At 41.6% G+C, this 20,446-nt stretch overlaps 1 protein-coding gene across 1 annotated transcript in view; it reads left to right on the forward strand.

Moving 5' to 3' along the window:
- The window catches only part of LOC124292054 (serine/threonine-protein phosphatase with EF-hands 2-like), a 56,933-nt gene extending 38,085 nt beyond the window's left edge, over positions 1–18,848 (forward strand). Inside the window, exons 5-15 of the mRNA XM_046729127.1 lie at positions 2,042–2,190; positions 4,365–4,526; positions 5,330–5,496; positions 5,871–5,907; positions 6,265–6,414; positions 6,811–6,903; positions 8,563–8,748; positions 10,888–11,039; positions 11,538–11,644; positions 16,142–16,305; positions 18,394–18,848. Coding sequence (XP_046585083.1) covers positions 2,042–2,190; positions 4,365–4,526; positions 5,330–5,496; positions 5,871–5,907; positions 6,265–6,414; positions 6,811–6,903; positions 8,563–8,748; positions 10,888–11,039; positions 11,538–11,644; positions 16,142–16,305; positions 18,394–18,846 — 1,820 coding nt within the window. The 3' untranslated portion in view covers positions 18,847–18,848. The remainder of the gene's footprint in view (positions 1–2,041; positions 2,191–4,364; positions 4,527–5,329; positions 5,497–5,870; positions 5,908–6,264; positions 6,415–6,810; positions 6,904–8,562; positions 8,749–10,887; positions 11,040–11,537; positions 11,645–16,141; positions 16,306–18,393) is intronic.
- The last annotated feature ends 1,598 nt before the right edge of the window (positions 18,849–20,446 follow it).

The following is a 20,446-nucleotide window of genomic DNA, read 5'->3' on the forward strand; positions in this document are numbered from 1 at the left end:
TTTAAGGTTTAGCTTGCGATTAGGTCGGGCCTAAATGCCACTAAGTGAATGCATATTATCAAATATTGTGATGGTGTTTATTTGGATTTTTTAAAATAGACATTATTTAGTGCTATTTTGTATAGCCATAACAAAAGATGAAACCAATGCCCACAATAAAGACAAATGATGCCACTGACGACAATACTGTATTGAGTCTTTTATTAAGGAACTTTCACACATGATAATTGCTTCTTGATAGCCACAGGATTTGTTCCATATGGAACAAATAACGTTGGAAAAATCCTTTCTTCCTTTCCGTTCCCATCCAAAAAAAAAACGCCCCAATTTTTTAACAAAACCTCCAGCTTACACCTGTTCAACGGTGCTAAACAAATCTAGGGTAGAGAGACTCCAGAGAAAAGGAAGGTTTCCAAGTGAGTTCGGAAGGATGAGACGTTGTCGATGCAACAGAGTTTGAGGGGAATAGAGTTCCAAAGAACTGGGGCTGTCACTGAGAAGGCGTCGCTGCCAATTCTGGTCTTAGTCACAGGTCACTTTAGGATGTGTGTGAAAGTTCCTATTTACCCGGAATACATTCTGTGTGTGCGGAACGAAATAATTGTTCCGCATGCACTATTACAGGAACAAATATTGGAATGAAAAGTTCCAACGGAACCTATACTATGGGGGAACCAAATCTTTTTTACATAATGCCAGCAATTTAATCCACTCCACGGCAGGGACGATGATATATCGATATCCTGATAGTTGACCCTCAGGAAATGCCCCTCATTACTTATATTAATGACTACCAACCTGTTGATGTAGAACAAACTTTATGGATAACAACTTCTTTTTATTCGTGAGTGTTATCCATAAAGTTTGTTCTATATTGTACTTCCCAACTTCTAAAATGCCACTCAAAGAAGTTAACCTGTTGATGTTTGGTGTAAACTAGACCATCAATGGCTGTTGCATTATAACTGAGAAAAAAATACCTAGTTTGACCTGCTCAGAGGCAGATATTCGACCCAAAGTCGACATAAAAAATTCCCAGTTTTGATCAGACATCTCCAAATTCCACAGAATTTACCAAAAATAAGAACAGATAAATCATTTGTTTAAGTAAAGCATGATTGTGTATTTTCGACGATTGGGTAAATGCCCAGTACATTCAGCTCCTATTGTCGTAGGTTCAAATTCACCTGAGCACAGTGAGTGGTCTCCTCCAGTGTACACATGTACACAACATGGTGAGGAGTACCCCTTGGCCAGCTACTGTCCCTTACAGTGTTTCATATGACTCCCCGGCATAATAATAATAATATGGCCACTTACACAGCACTGAACTCCACGCCGCAGGGACATGCTCTAAGTGCATTCAACATGATGGACATTATCACCCTGGATGACCCAAGCTGCCTGTGAGGCGCTAGAAGGTTAATAGTCACATGACTTTTCCCACCAGGTACCTATTTTCTGCTAGGTGAACAGAGGCAATTTTGAACAAAAACACCTGCCTAAGGTGAGACCACAGGTGTTTTTTGTTGTGGGGCAGGGCAGAAGTGGAAGAAACTCTCAGGAGTCAAGCTACCAAACATGGTCACACATCCAAGGACTCTCCATGACTGCTTACCTTCACCTGATTTGTGACCTGCAGTCTATGCACAGGAACAGGACCACACACACCAAACAAACATGATGAGGATAATCCCTTGGCCAGCAGCTGGTTCAGTGCTTCATAGGACTCCCCTGCTTACACTGCTGATACAGTGGTTCAATACTCTTGTTCCTGTTGTGCAAATGGTGGTCATCTTGTTGGTCAAGCAATTATCTCACACTGATCATGTTTCACATGTCATACAAGAATTTCACTCTGAACATGTTTCACATGTCATACAAGAATTTCACTCTGAACATGTTTCACATGTCATACAAGAATTTCATCTGAACATGTTTCACATATCATACAAATATCTCACACTGAACATAGAAATATCTCACACTGTAATTATAACTGATTTGTCCGTCATGACATGCAGTTGGCTGTTGATTCCAGACACAACTGCTGAGGAAGATGATGAGCTGCATGAACTGACGAACCCTGACACTATTGCCATCGAGCCCAACTACAACGGTCCTCATTTGTCATTTCCACTCACAAGTATCCAAGTGAAAGGACTGATAAAGGCATTCAAGACCAAACAGGTGTGTTGAAGTATTTGTTCAAATCAACATGTGGGTTGAGCATTAGTTCACATAAACAGGTGGGTTGAGCATTAGTTAAAATCAACAGGTGGGTTGAAGCATTAGTTCAAATCAATAGGTGGGTTGAAGCATTAGTTCACATTAGCAGGTGGGTTGAAGCATTAGTTTACATCAACAGGTGGGTTGAAGCATCAGTTTACATTAACAGGTGGGTTGAAGTATTTGTTCAAATCAACATGTGGGTTGAAGCATTAGTTTACATTAACAGATGGGTTGAAGCTTTAGTTTACATTAACAGGTGGGTTGAAGCATTAGTTCACATTAGCAGGTGGGTTGAAGCATTAGTTCACATTAGCAGGTGGGTTGAAGCATCAGTTTACATTAACAGGTGGGTTGAAGCATTAGTTCACATTAGCAGGTGGGTTGAAGCATTAGTTCACATTAGCAGGTGGGTTGAAGCATTAGTTTACATTAACAGGTGGGTTGAAGCATTAGTTCACATTAGCAGGTGGGTTGAAGCATTAGTTCACATTAGCAGGTGGGTTGAAGCATTAGTTTACATTAGCAGGTGGGTTGAAGCATTAGTTCACATTAACAGGTGGGTTGAAGCATTAGTTTACATTAACAGGTGGGTTGAAGCATTAGTTCACATTCAAAAGGTGGGTTGAAGCATTAGATTACATTAACAGGTGAGTCAATTCATCAGTTCAAATCAACAGGTGGGTTGAAGTCAGTACCTGATGTTGTCACATGATATCTTCTGTTGTCAGCAACTCCATGTCAAATACCTGCTGATGTTGTCATGTGATATCTTCTGTTGTCAGCAACTCCATGTCAAGTACCTGCTGATGTTGTCATGTGATATCTTCTGTTGTCAGCAATTCCATGTCAAATACCTGCTGATGTTGTCACATGATATCTTCTGTTGTCAGCAACTCCATGTCAAATACCTGCTGATGTTGTCATGTGATATCTTCTGTTGTCAGCAATTCCATGTCAAATACCTGCTGATGTTGTCATGTGATATCTTCTGTTGTCAGCAACTCCATGTCAAGTACCTGCTGATGTTGTCATGTGATATCTTCTGTTGTCAGCAATTCCATGTCAAATACCTGCTGATGTTGTCATGTGATATCTTCTGTTGTCAGCAACTCCATGTCAAGTACCTGCTGATGTTGTCATGTGATATCTTCTGTTGTCAGCAATTCCATGTCAAATACCTGCTGATGTTGTCATGTGATATCTTCTGTAGTCAACAACTCCATGCCAAGTACTTGCTGATGTTGTCATGTGATATCTTCTGTTGTCAGCAACTCCATGTAAAAAACCTGCTGGTGTTGTCACATGATATCTTCTGTTGTCAGCAACTCCATGTCAAGTACCTGCTGATGTTGTCACATGATATCTTCTGTTGTCAGCAACTCCATGTCAAATACCTGCTGATGTTGTCATGTGATATCTTCTGTTGTCAGCAACTCCATGTCAAGTACCTGCTAGTGTTGTCAGGTGATATCTTCTGTTGTCAGCAACTCCATGTCAAGTACTTGCTGATGTTGTCACATGATATCTTCTGTTGTCAGCAACTCCATGTCAAGTACCTGCTGATGTTGTCATGTGATATCTTCTGTTGTCAGCAACTCCATGTCAAATACCTGCTGATGTTGTCACGTGATATCTTCTGTTGTCAGCAACTCCATGTCAAATACCTGCTGATGTTGTCACGTGATATCTTCTGTTGTCAGCAACTCCATGTCAAATACCTGCTGATGTTGTCATGTGATATCTTCTGTTGTCAGCAACTCCATGTCAAATACTTGCTGATGTTGTCATGTGATATCTTCTGTTGTCAGCAACTCCATGTCAAATACCTGCTGATGTTGTCACATGATATCTTCTGTTGACAGCAACTCCATGTCAAATACCTGCTGATGTTGTCACATGATATCTTCTGTTGTCAGCAACTCCATGTCAAGTACTTGCTGATGTTGTCATGTGATATCTTCTGTTGTCAGCAACTCCATGTCAAATACCTGCTGATGTTGTCACGTGATATCTTCTGTTGTCAGCAACTCCATGTCAAATACCTGCTGATGTTGTCACGTGATATCTTCTGTTGTCAGCAACTCCATGTCAAATACTTGCTGATGTTGTCATGTGATATCTTCTGTTGTCAGCAACTCCATGTCAAATACCTGCTGATGTTGTTACATGAGGCCAGACGGATCCTCAAAAAGAGAGGGAACATCAACTATGCAACCACATCTATCTCCAAGCAGATCACAGTGTGTGGCGATCTCCATGGCAAGTTGGATGACCTATACATGATCTTCCATAAGGTATGTCACAAGGGTCCACAAGGCAACTACCATGACTATGGCAGATGTCGTCCAGTGTATAATATTTCTATTTCATTCTGAAATCTATCTTAGACGTTTTGGAGGTAAAATCCCCAGCTTCATGTTTGTTCTTAGAGCAGATTTCCACTCGTTCATGAGCTTGAAACCAACAAAAGTACCTGTTATAAACATGGGTTCTTCATAGGGGAACATTTACAATCAGGACTCATCCAAACAAGCTCTCCAAAAGTAAACAAATAACAAGGTTATGTTTGTGATCTTTAGCTGAGTACTAAGAAGAGGGAAGGCTGTCTCTAAACAGCAAAATGTTCAGGTTGTAACTGCAATGGCAGGGTAATGTCAAGACAAGTGCTGATGGTATCACTGCTTCTTCAAATTGGACTCAACATCTATTTTTAGCATCATCTAATTCAAAGCTGCCTCAAAATGAAGCTAAGGTGGTTCCGTGGTATTGATCACGACAGACTGCAGATACAATAATCAAGGACGAAAGCATCTTTCTAAATCATTTAACAATTTTAAGTTGACCAATTCTGCTTTTCTGACAGGTGTTGTTAAAGATGAACAGACAGTCAGCAACTTATAGAATGGGTCATACACTTAGTGCATCAGTTAACTTGTCTCTATTTCTGAAATTGGTTTTTATATTCAATATTTGTTCTTTTCCATATACAACTAGTAATAGGACATAATCACCCTTGATAATTCTACTGCTGTTGATTAATGTATTAACGACTTACAGTGAATAAAGGTTGAATATAACAGGGCACTTAACCTTTCAGAATGGCCTGCCATCAGTGGACAATCCATATGTGTTTAATGGGGATTTTGTTGACCGAGGCCCCACATCAGTAGAAGTTGCAACAATTCTATTTGCAAGTTTTGTTGTGTATCCCAACGAGGTGTATTTGAACAGAGGCAATCACGAAGACCACATCATGAACATGAGGTAATGGCATGCACAGGGACCATGCATTCTGTCATCTGTGTCATGGCATGCACAGGGACCATCCATTCTGTCATCTCTGTCATGGCATGCACAGGGACCATCCATTCTGTCATCTCTGTCATGGCATGCACAGGGACCATCCATTCTGTCATCTCTGTCATGGCATGCACAGGGACCATCCATTCTGTCATCTCCTTCATGGCATTTGTTGTAACATGGCAGCAAGTAAATTAGACAATCTTCTTTTCCTCAAAACATGTTTCAACCTGAATGAAATCTTCAAGTCCTTGACAAAGACAAAGTTTATGTTATTCATGAATGTATTAAAGAACTCATTTCAAACAAGGCACTGAAATATTGTTTTCACTTTTCAGATACGGTTTTATTAAAGAAGTCATGAGAAAATACAAAGTAGGTGACTTTTTTCTTTTTCACAACCTTAAATTAAAAAAATAAAGAAAGCTTGTACAATAACTTACAGCAACATTTATTTCTCACAACTCCCTCAGGGTTTCAGTCATGGCCAGTACGTGCATGCTTCACGGTCAATAACAAGCAATCACTTCATGGCCATGTACATAATTACAGGCAATTTTCACACTAACTAGCATCGGAGTGATGAAGCGACAGCCTTCTGACGAGACAAGTATCCGTAATAACAGTCATGTATCAGTAAATAACGCTCATCATTGTTGTTATTGATGCTGTTGGCCCTCACTTTCTCCAGGCAGGCATGTGATCAGCTGGTTATAAATATATGTGTTCCAGCACCATGCAGACAAAGCTATCAAAATGTTTGAAGAGATCTTCAGCTGGTTGCCATTAGCAACAGTGATTGACGATAAAGTTTTGGTAGTGCATGGTGGGATATCCGAACAAGTCAACTTGGAGGCCCTTGACCACATCGACAGACACAAGGTATTCTATTCCTTATCATGTCTATTCACTGTATCTACAGAGGTTTTACTGTGTTCTATCAAGTGTTCCTTTCTTCTGTATATTACACAAACTATTTACATAATTTCAGCGATGTTCCAACAAAAAAACTCATCAAAGTGGAAAAACATCTGGACAACAAAAGTTTGGGCCAAATCAGTCCAAATATTTAATTCTTGTTAAAAGAATTGATTACCATTACAAACTTAACTCAGTCAGTATCACTGTGATACATGTATTTGTACTAGCAGCAACGTGTAACTGTCACACTATAACATGGACTTGTAACAGAAGTAGTGCTCCAATCACAGAAACTCTCAACAACAACAGTAAAGATAAACAGGTAATGAGATGACCTGGAGTTTGATGCTGTTCCAGTTTCTGTCTGTGCTGCGTCCACCTGGCCCCACCGACCTCCACAGTGTGGACAGCATGTCCCTGGAGCTGAAGGAACTGGAGGAGTGGAAACAGGTGAAAACATCAGGCAACATGTGGTAATGTGTGGTAATATAGGGTGGTCTGTGGCAGTGTGTGGTAATATAGGGTAATCTGTGGCAGTGTGTGGTAATATAGGGTGGTCTGTGGCAGTGTGTGGTAATATAGGGTGGTCTGTGGCAGTGTGTGGTAATATAGGTAGGCAGTCTGGTTATAGGGTGGTCTGTGGCAGTGTGTGTGGTAATATAGGGTGGTCTGTGGCAGTGTGTGGTAATATAGGGTGGTCTGTGGCAGTGTGTGGTAATATAGGGTGGTCTGTGGCAGTGTGTGGTAATATAGGGTGGTCTGTGGCAGTGTGTGGTAATATAGGGTGGTCTGTGGCAGTGTGTGGTAATATAGGGTGGTCTGTGGCAGTGTGTGGTAATATAGGGTGGTCTGTGGCAGTGTGTGGTAATATAGGGTGGTCTGTGGCAGTGTGTGGTAATATAGGGTGGTCTGTGTGTGGTGTGTGTGGTAATATAGGGTGGTCTGTGGCAGTGTGTGGTAATATATATAGGGTGGTCTGTGGCAGTGTGTGGTAATATAGGGTGGTCTGTGGCAGTGTGTGTGGTAAATATAGGGTGGTCTGTGGCAGTGTGTGGTAATATAGGGTGGTCTGTATGGCAGTGTGTGGTAATATAGGTGGTCTGTGGTAATGTGGGGTGGTCTGTGGCAGTGTGTGGTAATATAGGGTAGTCTGTGGCAGTGTGTGGTAATATGGGGTAGTCTGTGGCAGTGTGTGGTAATATAGGGTGGTCTGTGGCAGTGTGTGGTAATATAGGGTGGTCTGTGGCAGTGTGTGGTAATATAGGGTGGTCTGTGGCAGTGTGTGGTAATATAGGGTGGTCTGTGGCAGTGTGTGTGTCTGTAAGTGTAGGGTAACATAGGGTAGTCTGGCAGTGTGTGTGGTAATATAGGGTGGTCTGTGGCAGTGTGTGGTAATATAGGGTGGTCTAGCAGTGTGTGGTAATATAGGGTAGTCTGGCAGTGTGTGGTAATATAGGGTGGTCTGTGGCAGTGTGTGGTAATATAGGGTAGTCTGTGGCAGTGTGTGGTAATATAGGGTGGTCTGTGGCAGTGTGTGGTAATATAGGGTAGTCTGTGGCAGTGTGTGGTAATATAGGGTAGTCTGTGGCAGTGTGTGGTAATATAGGGTGGTCTGTGGCAGTGTGTGGTAATGGTAATATAGGGTGGTCTGTGGCAGTGTGTGGTAATATAGGGTAGTCTGTGGCAGTGTGTGGTAATATAGGGTAATCTGTGGTAGTGTGTGGTAATATAGGGTGGTCTGTGGCAGTGTGTGGTAATATAGGGTGGTTTGTGGCAGTGTGTGGTAACATAGCGTAGTCTGTGGCATTATGTGGTAATATAGGGTGGTCTGTGGCAGTATGTGGCAATATAGGATAGTCTTTGGCAATATGTGGTAATATAGGGTAGCATGTGGCAGTATGTGGCAATATAGGGTAGTTTGTGGCAATATGTGGTAATAGAGGGTGGTCTGTATTTTTGATAGTGTATATCAAGGAAATGTGTATCATTTTGTAAGAGGGACATGGGTGGGAATTTGAAACCATGACAGGTTTTAGTCTTCAAATTTATGGACATACTTTATTTGTTATTTTAGACTTTTTCTGTGACCTATTTTGTCTGAATATTCAGGTTTTAGACCTTCTGTGGAGTGACCCCCGGCCTCTCCCAGGCTGTCTACCCAACACATTCCGGGGAGGGGGGTGCTACTTTGGACCAGACACTACACGCAAGGTGCTGGACAAGCACAACCTCAAGATGCTCATACGAAGTCATGAATGCAAGATTGAAGGCTTTGAGTATATGCATAATGGAAGGGTAGGTGGTGGAAATACCTCCTGTTGATAACATACCTAATGTATACAACTTTGAGTATATGCATAATGGAAGGGTAGGTGGTGGAAATACCTCCTGTTGATAACATACCTAATGTATACAACTTCAAAACTATCTATTGTCTGTTTGGGTCAAAATGATACCGATGAATCACAATCTGATCAAACATTCATTTCACCGCAGAATGTATTGAAAACATCAGACCAACCCAGGAAAAAAGTTTCACAATGTTTGTCTCCAAAATATAAAAGTTACTTAGCAAACTATCATCATTTTGTTTTGATTTTTTAAAAGTTTTACGAGGGTAAAGTAAAAGTAGTACTGTTTTTGGGACAGCCTCAAGGGCTCAGATATCTGAGTTTGAGAAAAGTGATTTTTTAACTGCAGTCACAGAAAATCAATATGTTCACCACAGTGAAAATATCACTTTGCTGGAACTAGGGAAGGAGAACAATACATGTATATGGATAGTTGCTGGAACTAGGGAAGGAGAACAATATATGGATAGTTGCTGGAACTAGGGAAGGATAACAATATATGGATAGTTGCTGGAACTAGGGAAGGATAACAATATATGTATATGGATAGTTGCTGGAACTAGGGAAGGAGAACAATATATGGATAGTTGCTGGAACTAGGGAAGGATAACAATATATGGATAGTTGCTGGAACTAGGGAAGGATAACAATATATGGATAGTTGCTGGAACTAGGGAAGGAGAACAATATATGGATAGTTGCTGGAACTAGGGAAGGATAACAATATATGGATAGGGAAGGAGGAACTAGGGAAGGGAGAACAATATATGATAGTTATGGAATAGGGAAGGATGGAACTATAGTTGCTGGAACTAGGGAAGGGATAGTTGGAACTAGGGAAGGATAATAATATATGGATAGTTGCTGGAACTAGGGAAGGATAACAATATATGGATAGTTGCTGGAGATAACAATATATGGATAGTTGCTGAACTGGAACAATATATGGATAGTTGCTGGAACTAGGGAAGGAGAACAATATATGGATAGTTGCTGGAACTAGGGAAGGATAACAATATATGGATAGTTGCTGGAACTAGGGAAGGATAACAATATATGGATAGTTGCTGGAACTAGGGAAGGATAACAATATATGGATAGTTGCTGGAACTAGGGAAGGATAACAATGTATGGATAGTTGCTGGAACTACTTCATGGCTCAACAAAGCTTTCCGTCCAGAATCTTGTACAGCACAATACATGGTCATGTTAACATATGTATTCTACCAAACGTATTGGGTCAGCAAGCCAAGAAAAGTCACACAGACCAGCTGATCACACCCGCACAGAGTGACTGTGAGTAACTGCCCCCTGTAGTCCATCTCACAGTCCCTGAACTACATTATTTACCCTTCTGCCTTGCCCTTTCTGCGATGCAAGAGCCCATAATGAAGCAAGTCACAAGACACATGAAATATCCTTTATATAATCAATATCTGTTTGTTTTGAATGGCTGTTGCTTTCAAGGGGTTTTCTCAACCTGCTTATGATCCAATATTAGGTTATTTCTCAACAACAAATTTAAATTCAAATTTTACAAATCCTCAGATAATCAATATGAAACCATCACCATCCAAATTTTGTGAAAAAACTTTGTAGAAAACCCCATTTGCTGCTGTTCAAATCTAGTTTTAGCAGTACCTGACATTTCTTTACTAGAAGTTCAATCATTTGCTACTGACAATTAGTTCAAATATATAACAACAATTTCTACTGCCAATAAAATTACCTTGGCATGTTGTCCTACAAACATCTGTCAGGCAAGCAATAACAGTGGTCTGACTTGTCTTGAACACTCTATCTTTGATATTGGAACCTCCAAGTTACAACCATTGTGAAGGGCAATATTGCACTAAGTCCATCGCCCTGTATACAGGGTATTCAGTTCAAAATAATACTGGACTTAAACTTATTACAAATACAGGCCAAATTCTGACTCAGGTCAACAACAAATGAGAAGTTAACAGTAAATAGGTTTTCACAGTATTTTCACTTGTAAACACAGTATTTTCACGTGTAAACCAGGTAGACACTATTTTCACTTGTAAACTAGGTGCTGACACTATTTTCACTTTTAAACCAGGTGCTGACAATATTCTCTGCTTCCAACTACTACGACATCGGCAGCAACAAGGGAGCGTACGTGAAGCTGCTGGGGGACAGCCTCCAGTGTCACATCAGCCAATATGTCAGCACAGCTTCCACTGGACTCCGCAAGATCACATTCACTCAGAGGTAATGTTTCAAACATCAACACCATTTGCACAAATGGTAACACTTGTTTGCCATCACAGGTTTTTTAAGTTGTAATATCCTATTTCTTGTTAGAAAGCTCTTATGATAGCATGTTAGACTGAAGCGATCAATAGTTGGTGCCTGCATGCGTTATGCAAGAATGAGAAGCAGCTAGCACAAGGTTCTTCTGGTAATCACAACGTTCGGTGATATCAGAGTAAATCACATAGATATAGAGGGTGAAGCACAACTTGAGTAAAATATGGTATCATATAATAATAGGTTGTTAATCTACAGATCATTATCATCTCAAAGCCTGTCATACAATGAGGCCCCAACCTCCATAAAACCTAGCCCAATAAAGGGTAAGACTGGTAATCAGATGTACACCACAATGCTTATCATGCTCATTGTGAAGCAACTCCTGTTAGTTTCACCCGCAGCTGCTCACCATCCTTGCATGTTCTCCACTGCATGTGTCACGTCATGTCATGGCAGGATCAGCTCGCTGGAGGCCTCAGCCCTACACGACCTGAGGGAGAAGATCCTGGCCCTCAAATCAGACCTGATGGAGCAGTTCCAGAAGCATGACATAAAAGTCACAGGTAACAACCACAATCTCTGGAAAATAGGTACTGGTATGACTTTCAGTTGTAACTCCTGTGTTAAAGGGGCACTGATCTGGAGCAATTCCCTGGGACTGGTTGTTGCTTTGGTCATTGTTATTTTTCCTGTGGTTCCTTGATAATATCCCTGAATTCCTGACTGGCTCGTGATCTCTGCTGTTGCCACATGTCAACACAGTTGATCATATAAAGACATATCCTCACATTGTTTAACAAAGATGTTTCATCTTGCCATAAATTCTGAAATGTAGCTGCCATCTGAATAAAATGTCCAACCAGATTATTAGGATAAATATTTTAAAGTTTAATTTCATCTCCCAGTGACTGAAAATGTTTTGATTGAAAAAAAGGTACATCTCTATATTTCTGGCTTAAATATTATCATAATTAATCTGTTATGTTTTTATTCACTTTGGAACTTCATAAAGAATTTTAGTCAATCTGTATTTTCAGTGAATTTGTAAAATGACTGAATTATCTTGGCATTTTAATAATTTCTTATGTGTATCATACATACCTACATTGATAAACACTAACGTTTGACAAATCTATTGTGCAAGATAACAGTTCTTAATCAGTCAATGTATTATCTATTAATCCTTTGATTGATGACCCATAAATTGTTAGAATTGATCTTCAGTAACCCATGCTTGTTGTAAGGGGTGACTAACGGGATCAGGTGGTCAGGCTCGCTGACTTGGTTGACACATGTCATCGTATCCAAATTGTGTAGATTGATGCTCATGTTGTTGATCACTGGATTGTCTGGTCCAGACTTGATTATTTACAGACTGCCGCCATATAGCTGGAATATTACTAAACTAAACTCACTCACTCACTTGATTGATGTTTTGAACTCACCACACATGGATGACAACAAGGGAGCAGTAATCTAGGCAGTAATGTTAGTGTCAGGTTGAAGCCATAGATAAGTGCCCCTTTAAGCAGCAAGCGACATTATTAACACAAGGTGCATGCATTCATACACATGTCACAATCTTCTCAAGGACAATGACCGACCTTCACACATATAGTTCATGACCTTCATACATTCAGGTCATAACCTTCACACAACGCAACAGGTTTTCATGCATACCATGCCCTCAGGTTATGACCTCCTCAGACACAGCACTATCTTCTCAAAACAAGGAAGTTAACTTACCAGAAAAGTTAAGTTTGGCTAATTTGGCTCCGCCATAGCACTATCGGTGAGTATTATTCCCCTTCTATATCCCTCCTTCTGACCATTCAAGCTCCACCACTCACATCAACTGCATTTGCTTCAAGGAAATTGGTGGCACCCTGTCAAGAAGATCTGATCAAGTTCAGCCAAGAAAGTTACACATACCCTGCCTGACAGACATCATTGCAGGCACATTGTAGGACAACACTTGAGTAAGATAATTAAAAGAGAAGGTAGTCAGTTAACATACTTTCCTCTGGAAGATGTGGCAGTGCATTCCTTCACACATGCATGACCTGAACATATTCTCATGTGGCAAAAGGTTAAAGTGGCAGTATATATCTTTGTCTGTGCTGTTGATTGCTGTGGCAATAAGACTGAGGAGCTCATAAAATATTGAAAACCTGACACGTGGTATCAGGATAACAACTTCTTTTGATTCTTTATCATGATGTTTCAGAGCTAATTCTTGCTCCTTCATCAGGTGACTGCTGAGTCAAGAGCTCTGAAACATCATGATAACAAATATAAATAAGTTGTTATCCATAAAGCGTATCATTTAGTTATGTTCGTCCTTTCAAGAACTTCATAAAATCTTGAACTTGAGTAGTGGTCTGCAGCCACTAGAGTACCTGAATTATCTGCCTTTGTACATTTGAAGGTGATGTGGGTGATTCAGTGCTGTTTTCACAGGCATTTACTACAGGGCCTATTATTTATTGCTTTTGACACATAAGGGAAACCTATCTGAAACCTTCCTGCCAACTTTGAACATCGTTTCAAGTATGGAGCATATCATATATTATATACATATTTTGCTGTGACATTTGTTAACATTTGTGAATATACCAACATTTGATCGTGGTGATGGAAGTACTCTGTCTTGACTTATGACTATACAGGAACACACATACTGAGAAAAGCCATGATGTGGTGATATGCTACGAAGAATATTGGAATATGTTTAGATGTACATACAGTGTGGGATAGAATTATGTAAAGGGCAACTTGTACAAAGCATTGCTAAAATTGGATGACCATATTGTGGATTCTCTGGATCATTTTCTGGAATTGCTGATGTCGCTAGCCGTCAAGGTTCCCTTCTTGGTTCTGCTATCTCACACCTTCATAGGGACACAGGAAGGGCATCCTTCACCACTGATGTACTCAGGCAGGAGTGGCTTATACACCTGCAGAAGTCACTTGTTTATATAGTCTGCAGGTGTATAAGCAATAAACATATGAAAGATGAGTCCAGATATTTCTTTTTGTCAAAACTCCTTTATCTGCACAAGATCTTTCACCTTTCAATGGCTCTTCAGGTGTACAATGAAAACTAAGTATACTCATAGGTGATGCATAACAGAAGTATCGATGTTGTCATATCCATGTGTGAGTGTGTTGTACGTGTAATGTACACAGACAGGATATCCATGTGTGACTGGGTTTTACCTGTAATNGTGCACAGGTAGGATATCCATGTGTGAGTGTGTTGTACCTGTAATGTACACAGACAGGATATCCATGTGTGACTGGGTTTTACCTGTAATGTGCACAGGTAGGCTATCCATGTGTGACTTTGTTGTACCTGTAATGTACACAGACAGGATACCCATGTGTGACTGGGTTTTACCTGTAATGTGCACAGGTAGGCTATCCATGTGTGAGTGTGTGTTGTACCTGTAATGTACACAGACAGGATATCCATGTGTGACTGGGTTTTACCTGTCATGTGCACAGGTAGGCTATCCATGTGTGACTTTGTTGTACCTGTAATGTACACAGACAGGATACCCATGTGTGACTGGGTTTTACCTGTAATGTGCACAGGTAGGCTATCCATGTGTGAGTGTGTTGTACCTGTAATGTACACAGACAGGATATCCATGTGTGACTGGGTTTTACCTGTAATGTGCACAGGTAGGCTATCCATGTGTGACTTTGTTGTACCTGTAATGTACACAGACAGGATATCCATGTGTGACTGGGTTTTACCTGTAATGTGCACAGGTAGGCTATCCATGTGTGACTGTGTTGTACCTGTAATGTACACAGACAGGATATCCATGTGTGACTGGGTTTTACCTGTAATGTGCACAGGTAGGCTATCCATGTGTGACTGTGTTGTACCTGTAATGTACACAGACAGGATATCCATGTGTGACTGGGTTTTACCTGTAATGTGCACAGGTAGGCTATCCATGTGTGACTGGGTTGTACCTGTAATGTACACAGACAGGATATCCATGTGTGACTGGATTTTACCTGTAATGTGCACAGGTAGGCTATCCATGTGTGACTGTGTTGTACCTGTAATGTACACAGGTAGGCTATCCATGTGTGATTGGGTTTTACCTGTAATGTGCACAGGTAGGCTATCCATGTGTGACTGTGTTGTACCAGGGAGACTCTATAAGGTTGTAGAGTATCCCTGGTTGTACCTGTAATGTACACAGACAGGATATCCATGTGTGACTGGGTTTTACCTGTAATGTGCACAGGTAGGCTATCCATGTGTGACTGTGTTGTACCTGTAATGTACACAAACAGGATATCCATGTGTGACTGGGTTTTACCTGTAATGTGCACAGGTAGGCTATCCATGTGTGACTGGGTTGTACCTGTAATGTACCCAGACAGGATATCCATGTGTGACTGGGTTTTACCTGTAATGTACACAGACAGGATATCCACGTGTGACTGGGTTTTACCTGTAATGTACACAGATAGGCTATCCATGTGTGACTGGGTTTTACCTGTGGTGTACACAGGTAGGATATCCATGTGTGACTGGGGGCTACCTTTAATGTACAGGTAGGATATCCATGTGTGACTGGGTTTTACCTGTAATGTACAGGTAGGATATCCATGTGTGACTGGGTTTTACCTGCAATGTACAGGTAGGATATCCATGTGTGACTGGGGGCTACCTTTAATGTACAGGTAGGATATCCATGTGTGACTGGGTTTTACCTGTAATGTACAGGTAGGATATCCATGAGTGACTGGGGGTTACCTGTAATGTACACAGGTAGGATATCCATGTGTGACTGGGGGCTACCTTTAATGTACAGGTAGGATGTCCATGTGTGACTGGGTTTTACCTGTAATGTGCACAGGTAGGCTATCCATGTGTGACTTTGTTGTACCTGTAATGTACAGGTAGGATATCCATGTGTGACTGGGTTTTACCTGTAATGTACACAGACAGGATATCCATGTGTGACTGGGTTTTACCTGTAATGTGCAGGTAGGATATCATATGTGACTGGGGGTTACTGTGGTTGTTGCAGGTAGGATATCCATGTGTGACTGGTGTTCTTCTATGGAGGAGGTGGTGGAGGTAGATGTCCCGTGGCGGATGCTCAAGCCCAAGATGGTGAAGACGGACCAGGATGGCATGGTGTTGTACAAGTCCATGTTTGAGGAGCTTCAAGTACAACACAGATACAGCAATGTAAGTATTTAGTTAAACATTGGTTTTGTTGCTCAACTCATAAAGATACAAGATCAGACAGTTTATAACTTTTTCTTCATATGAGTTCATGTAAGATATGTTTATTATTACTGAGCCCGAGATAGGCACTGACAGAGATACTGCCTAAACTAGATTGATCAAAGTCCACAGTACATATATACTGAGTCAAAAAAGAAACTTCACAAAATGTAATTTGAAAAATAATGAATAATTATTCTCTGATGATACATCTATGTATCCGAAATGGGATCCCTATCTTTCGACTCTAGAAAAACGTTAGCAACACCCACTCAAACCCATCCATCCGTCGTGCAAATGACGTTAGTGCCAAATCAGGTTTTGCACGTGCAGTCGATCACGTGATCTTCGCATCGAAGTTTTCCTCATATGCATGTGTTTGCATTGGCCTCAAGAATTGAAAAAAACACTTTTAAACCACAGTTCTAACGGTACTTGAAATGCCACAATTGTCAAATGTGCAACGTGAACATGCCGTTGGCATGTTGCAAGCGGGAAGATCAGTTATTGACGTCACAAGAGCAATGGGATGCAGCCGTCGTACCTGTGTATGACTTGCGAGGTCGTCTACAACAAACCACGTGTGACGTCACGAGCAGAAGACCGTCAAATCTTCCTATGTCACCTATGTGACAGATTTCTGCCGGCTACACGAACCAGGGCTGAGATGTTTAGAGGTCGACTGTCCTCACAGACCATTCGAAATCGGTTGCGGGCTGCCAATCTCCATTCTCGACGTCCATATCGTGGGCCAATATTGACGCCGTTTCATCAACGTCAACGTCTGCTGTGGGCCCAATGTCACCTCCGATGGACCCAGAGAGACTGGAATCGAGTCGTCTTTAGCGATGAATCCAGGTTTACCTTCAGATTCGCGGACGGCAGGCATAGAGTCTGGAGACGACGTCGTGAACGGTATGCCCAATGTTGTGTACAGGAAGTCGACAGATTTCTGTGGGAACAACCGTTCCCGACTTCTGGTCATCCGTGGAAACCTCACAGCTGCTGCTTACCGCGACCAGGTGCTCGCCCCTGAACTCGTTCCTTTCATGGCGGTTCATGGCCCAGGTCTACAGTTCCAGCATGATAATGCTCGGTCGTATACAGCGATGTTGACACGAAATTTCCTTCAAAACGCTGGAATCAACGTCATGGACTGGTCCCCTGACCTTAATCCAATAGAGCACGTTTGGGATGCACTTGGGAGGAGGCTTCGTGGTCTTAGGAACCAACCTCAGAATTTGCACGAACTTGGCGCTGCCTTGCAAGACCAATGGCGCAGAATCCCCAACCACGTGTTCACAAGCATCAGGCAGTCGATGAGGAGACAGTGTTTGGCAGTGGTGAATGCGCGGGGCGGCCATACACGATATTGAACTGAGAAATTTCGCATTTTTATTCTTGTGACTTGATATTCTGTATACCCATGTTTTGGAACGGCGGTGTAGCCTAATGGAACTGATTATGGCACTGTCAGTGTATCGAGTACATCACACAGATCTCAGCAATGAAATAATAACAATTTAACCATCTTACCATCTCTTGGTCTTTATAGTGCCCTGAAGAAAGAATGTGAAGTTTCTTTTTTGACTCAGTATAGTACACATCAGAACAATCGTGTAATCATATTCTCTAAAATAAAGTCGTGCATACTTGAAAATAACAGGTGTGTTTAAAGAACTGTCAAGTGATGGTGTTGGATGAATAAGAAAAAGGAAAACTGGGTGTTTAGTTATATCACACTTGATATGAATGTATCACTAGTGGCGTCAAGTCCCCATGATTTGTCAAACATTCACTCACATGGCATGGCATCAACAATTTCCCCAATGATAACTTGAGGAGATATTGTGCTCTCCTCTTGATTTGTTGGACATAATCTCACCTAACACACTGTTGCTGTACACTGTAAGTGACGAGGAGTAAGTTTGGAACACATTCACTTGTTGATCAATGTGAAACAAATCAAGATATTTATTCAGTGAATGTTTGCTGCACTGCTACACATGACACCAGGTGTTCTACTGACATACATCTGTACACTTCCAGCACAACAGCCCCACCTTGACCGAGATGCTGTATCGCCACAAGGACAGCCTGGAGACCATCTTCCGAATGTTTGATCGAGACAACTCTGGCTACATCTCAATGGAGGAGTTTGAGGAGGCCTGCAGCATCCTCACTCGACACACCAGCATGCAGCTGCAGCCTCAGCATATCGCAGACATTGCCAAAAGTCTCGATCTTAATGGAGATGGAAAAATAGACTTTAATGAGTTTCTGGAAGCATTTCGAATTGTTGATGCTCAAGGAAAAGAGAAGAATACGATTCGACGACCAAGTTTAAATGGTGATGAAATCAGTGAAGAGCTCTTGAGTGACCAGGATGAAATAAGCTTGGTCAGTAAAACAGACTCCCAGATGAACCTGAGAGTGACGAGGAAAACTGACTCTCAGATAACCCTAAACAGTGCCATGGGAATCAAACGGCTGTCTAGATAGACCTGTCTCATTGATAGACCTGTCTCATTGATAGACCTGTCTCATTGACAGACCTGTCTCATTGATAGACCTGTCTCATTGATAGACCTGTCTCATTGACAGACCTGTCTCATTGATAGACCTGTCTCATGGACAGACCTGTCTCATTGACAGACCTGTCTCATTGACAGACCTGTCTCATTGATAGACCTGTCTCATTGATAGACCTGTCTCACTGATAGACCTGTCTCACTGATAGACCTGTCTCACTGATAGACCTGTCTCATTGATAGACCTGTCTCATTGATAGACCTGTCTCACTGATAGACCTGTCTCACTGATAGACCTATCTCATTGATAGACCTGTCTCATTGACAGACCTGTCTCATTGATACACCTGTCTCACTGATTGACCTGTCTCATTGACAGACCTGTCTCATTGACAGACCTGTCTCATTGACAGACCTGTCTCACTGATAGACCTGTCTCATTGACAGACCTGTCTCACTGACAGACCTGTCTCACTGATAGACCTGTCTCATTGATAGACCTGTCTCATTGATAGACCTGTCTCATTGATAGACCTGTCTCATTGATAGACCTGTCTCATTGACAGACCTGTCTCATTGACAGACCTGTCTCATTGATAGACCTGTCTCATTGATAGACCTGTCTCACTGATAGACCTGTCTCATTGATAGATCTGTCTCATTGACAGACCTGTCTCATTGACAGACCTGTCTCATTGACAGACCTGTCTCATTGATAGACCTGTCTCATTGACAGACCTGTCTCATTGATAGACCTGTCTCATTGACAGACCTGTCTCATTGATAGACCTGTCTCATTGATAGACCTGTCTCATTGATAGACCTGTCTCATTGATAGACCTGTCTCATTGATAGACCTGTCTCACTGATAGACCTGTCTCATTGACAGACCTGTCTCACTGATAGACCTGTCTCACTGATAGACCTGTCTCATGACAGACCTGTCTCATTGATAGACCTGTCTCATTGATAGACCTGTCTCATTGATAGACCTGTCTCACTGATAGACCTGTCTCATTGACAGACCTGTCTCATTGACAGACCTGTCTCACTGATAGACCTGTCTCACTGATAGACCTGTCTCATGACAGACCTGTCTCATTGATAGACCTGTCTCATTGATAGACCTGTCTCACTGATAGACCTGTCTCACTGACAGACCTGTCTCACTGATAGACCTGTCTCACTGATAGACCTGTCTCATGATAGACCTGTCTCATTGATAGACCTGTCTCATTGACAGACCTGTCTCATTGATAGACCTGTCTCACTGATAGACCTGTCTCATGATAGACCTGTCTCATTGATAGACCTGTCTCATTGATAGACCTGTCTCATTGACAGACCTGTCTCATTGATAGACCTGTCTCATTGATAGACCTGTCTCACTGATTGCTGTAAGATGTCAACAGACAGACATCACTGCTGTCTCTGTGCAGTAATGCACACACGGGCTAGGGAAGGCACAATCATTGGGATGAAAACACTCATCATCAGACAGGTTTCAGCAGCCACTCTCTTACAACATATACTGCAATCTATACAGTGTCAGTGATAACAGTATCTTTAAT

The sequence above is a fragment of the Haliotis rubra genome, unplaced genomic scaffold (genome assembly GCF_003918875.1).
Source record: "Haliotis rubra isolate DU_JTF1 unplaced genomic scaffold, ASM391887v1 Scf506, whole genome shotgun sequence".
In the NCBI taxonomy this organism is placed as follows: Eukaryota; Metazoa; Mollusca; class Gastropoda; order Lepetellida; family Haliotidae; genus Haliotis; species Haliotis rubra.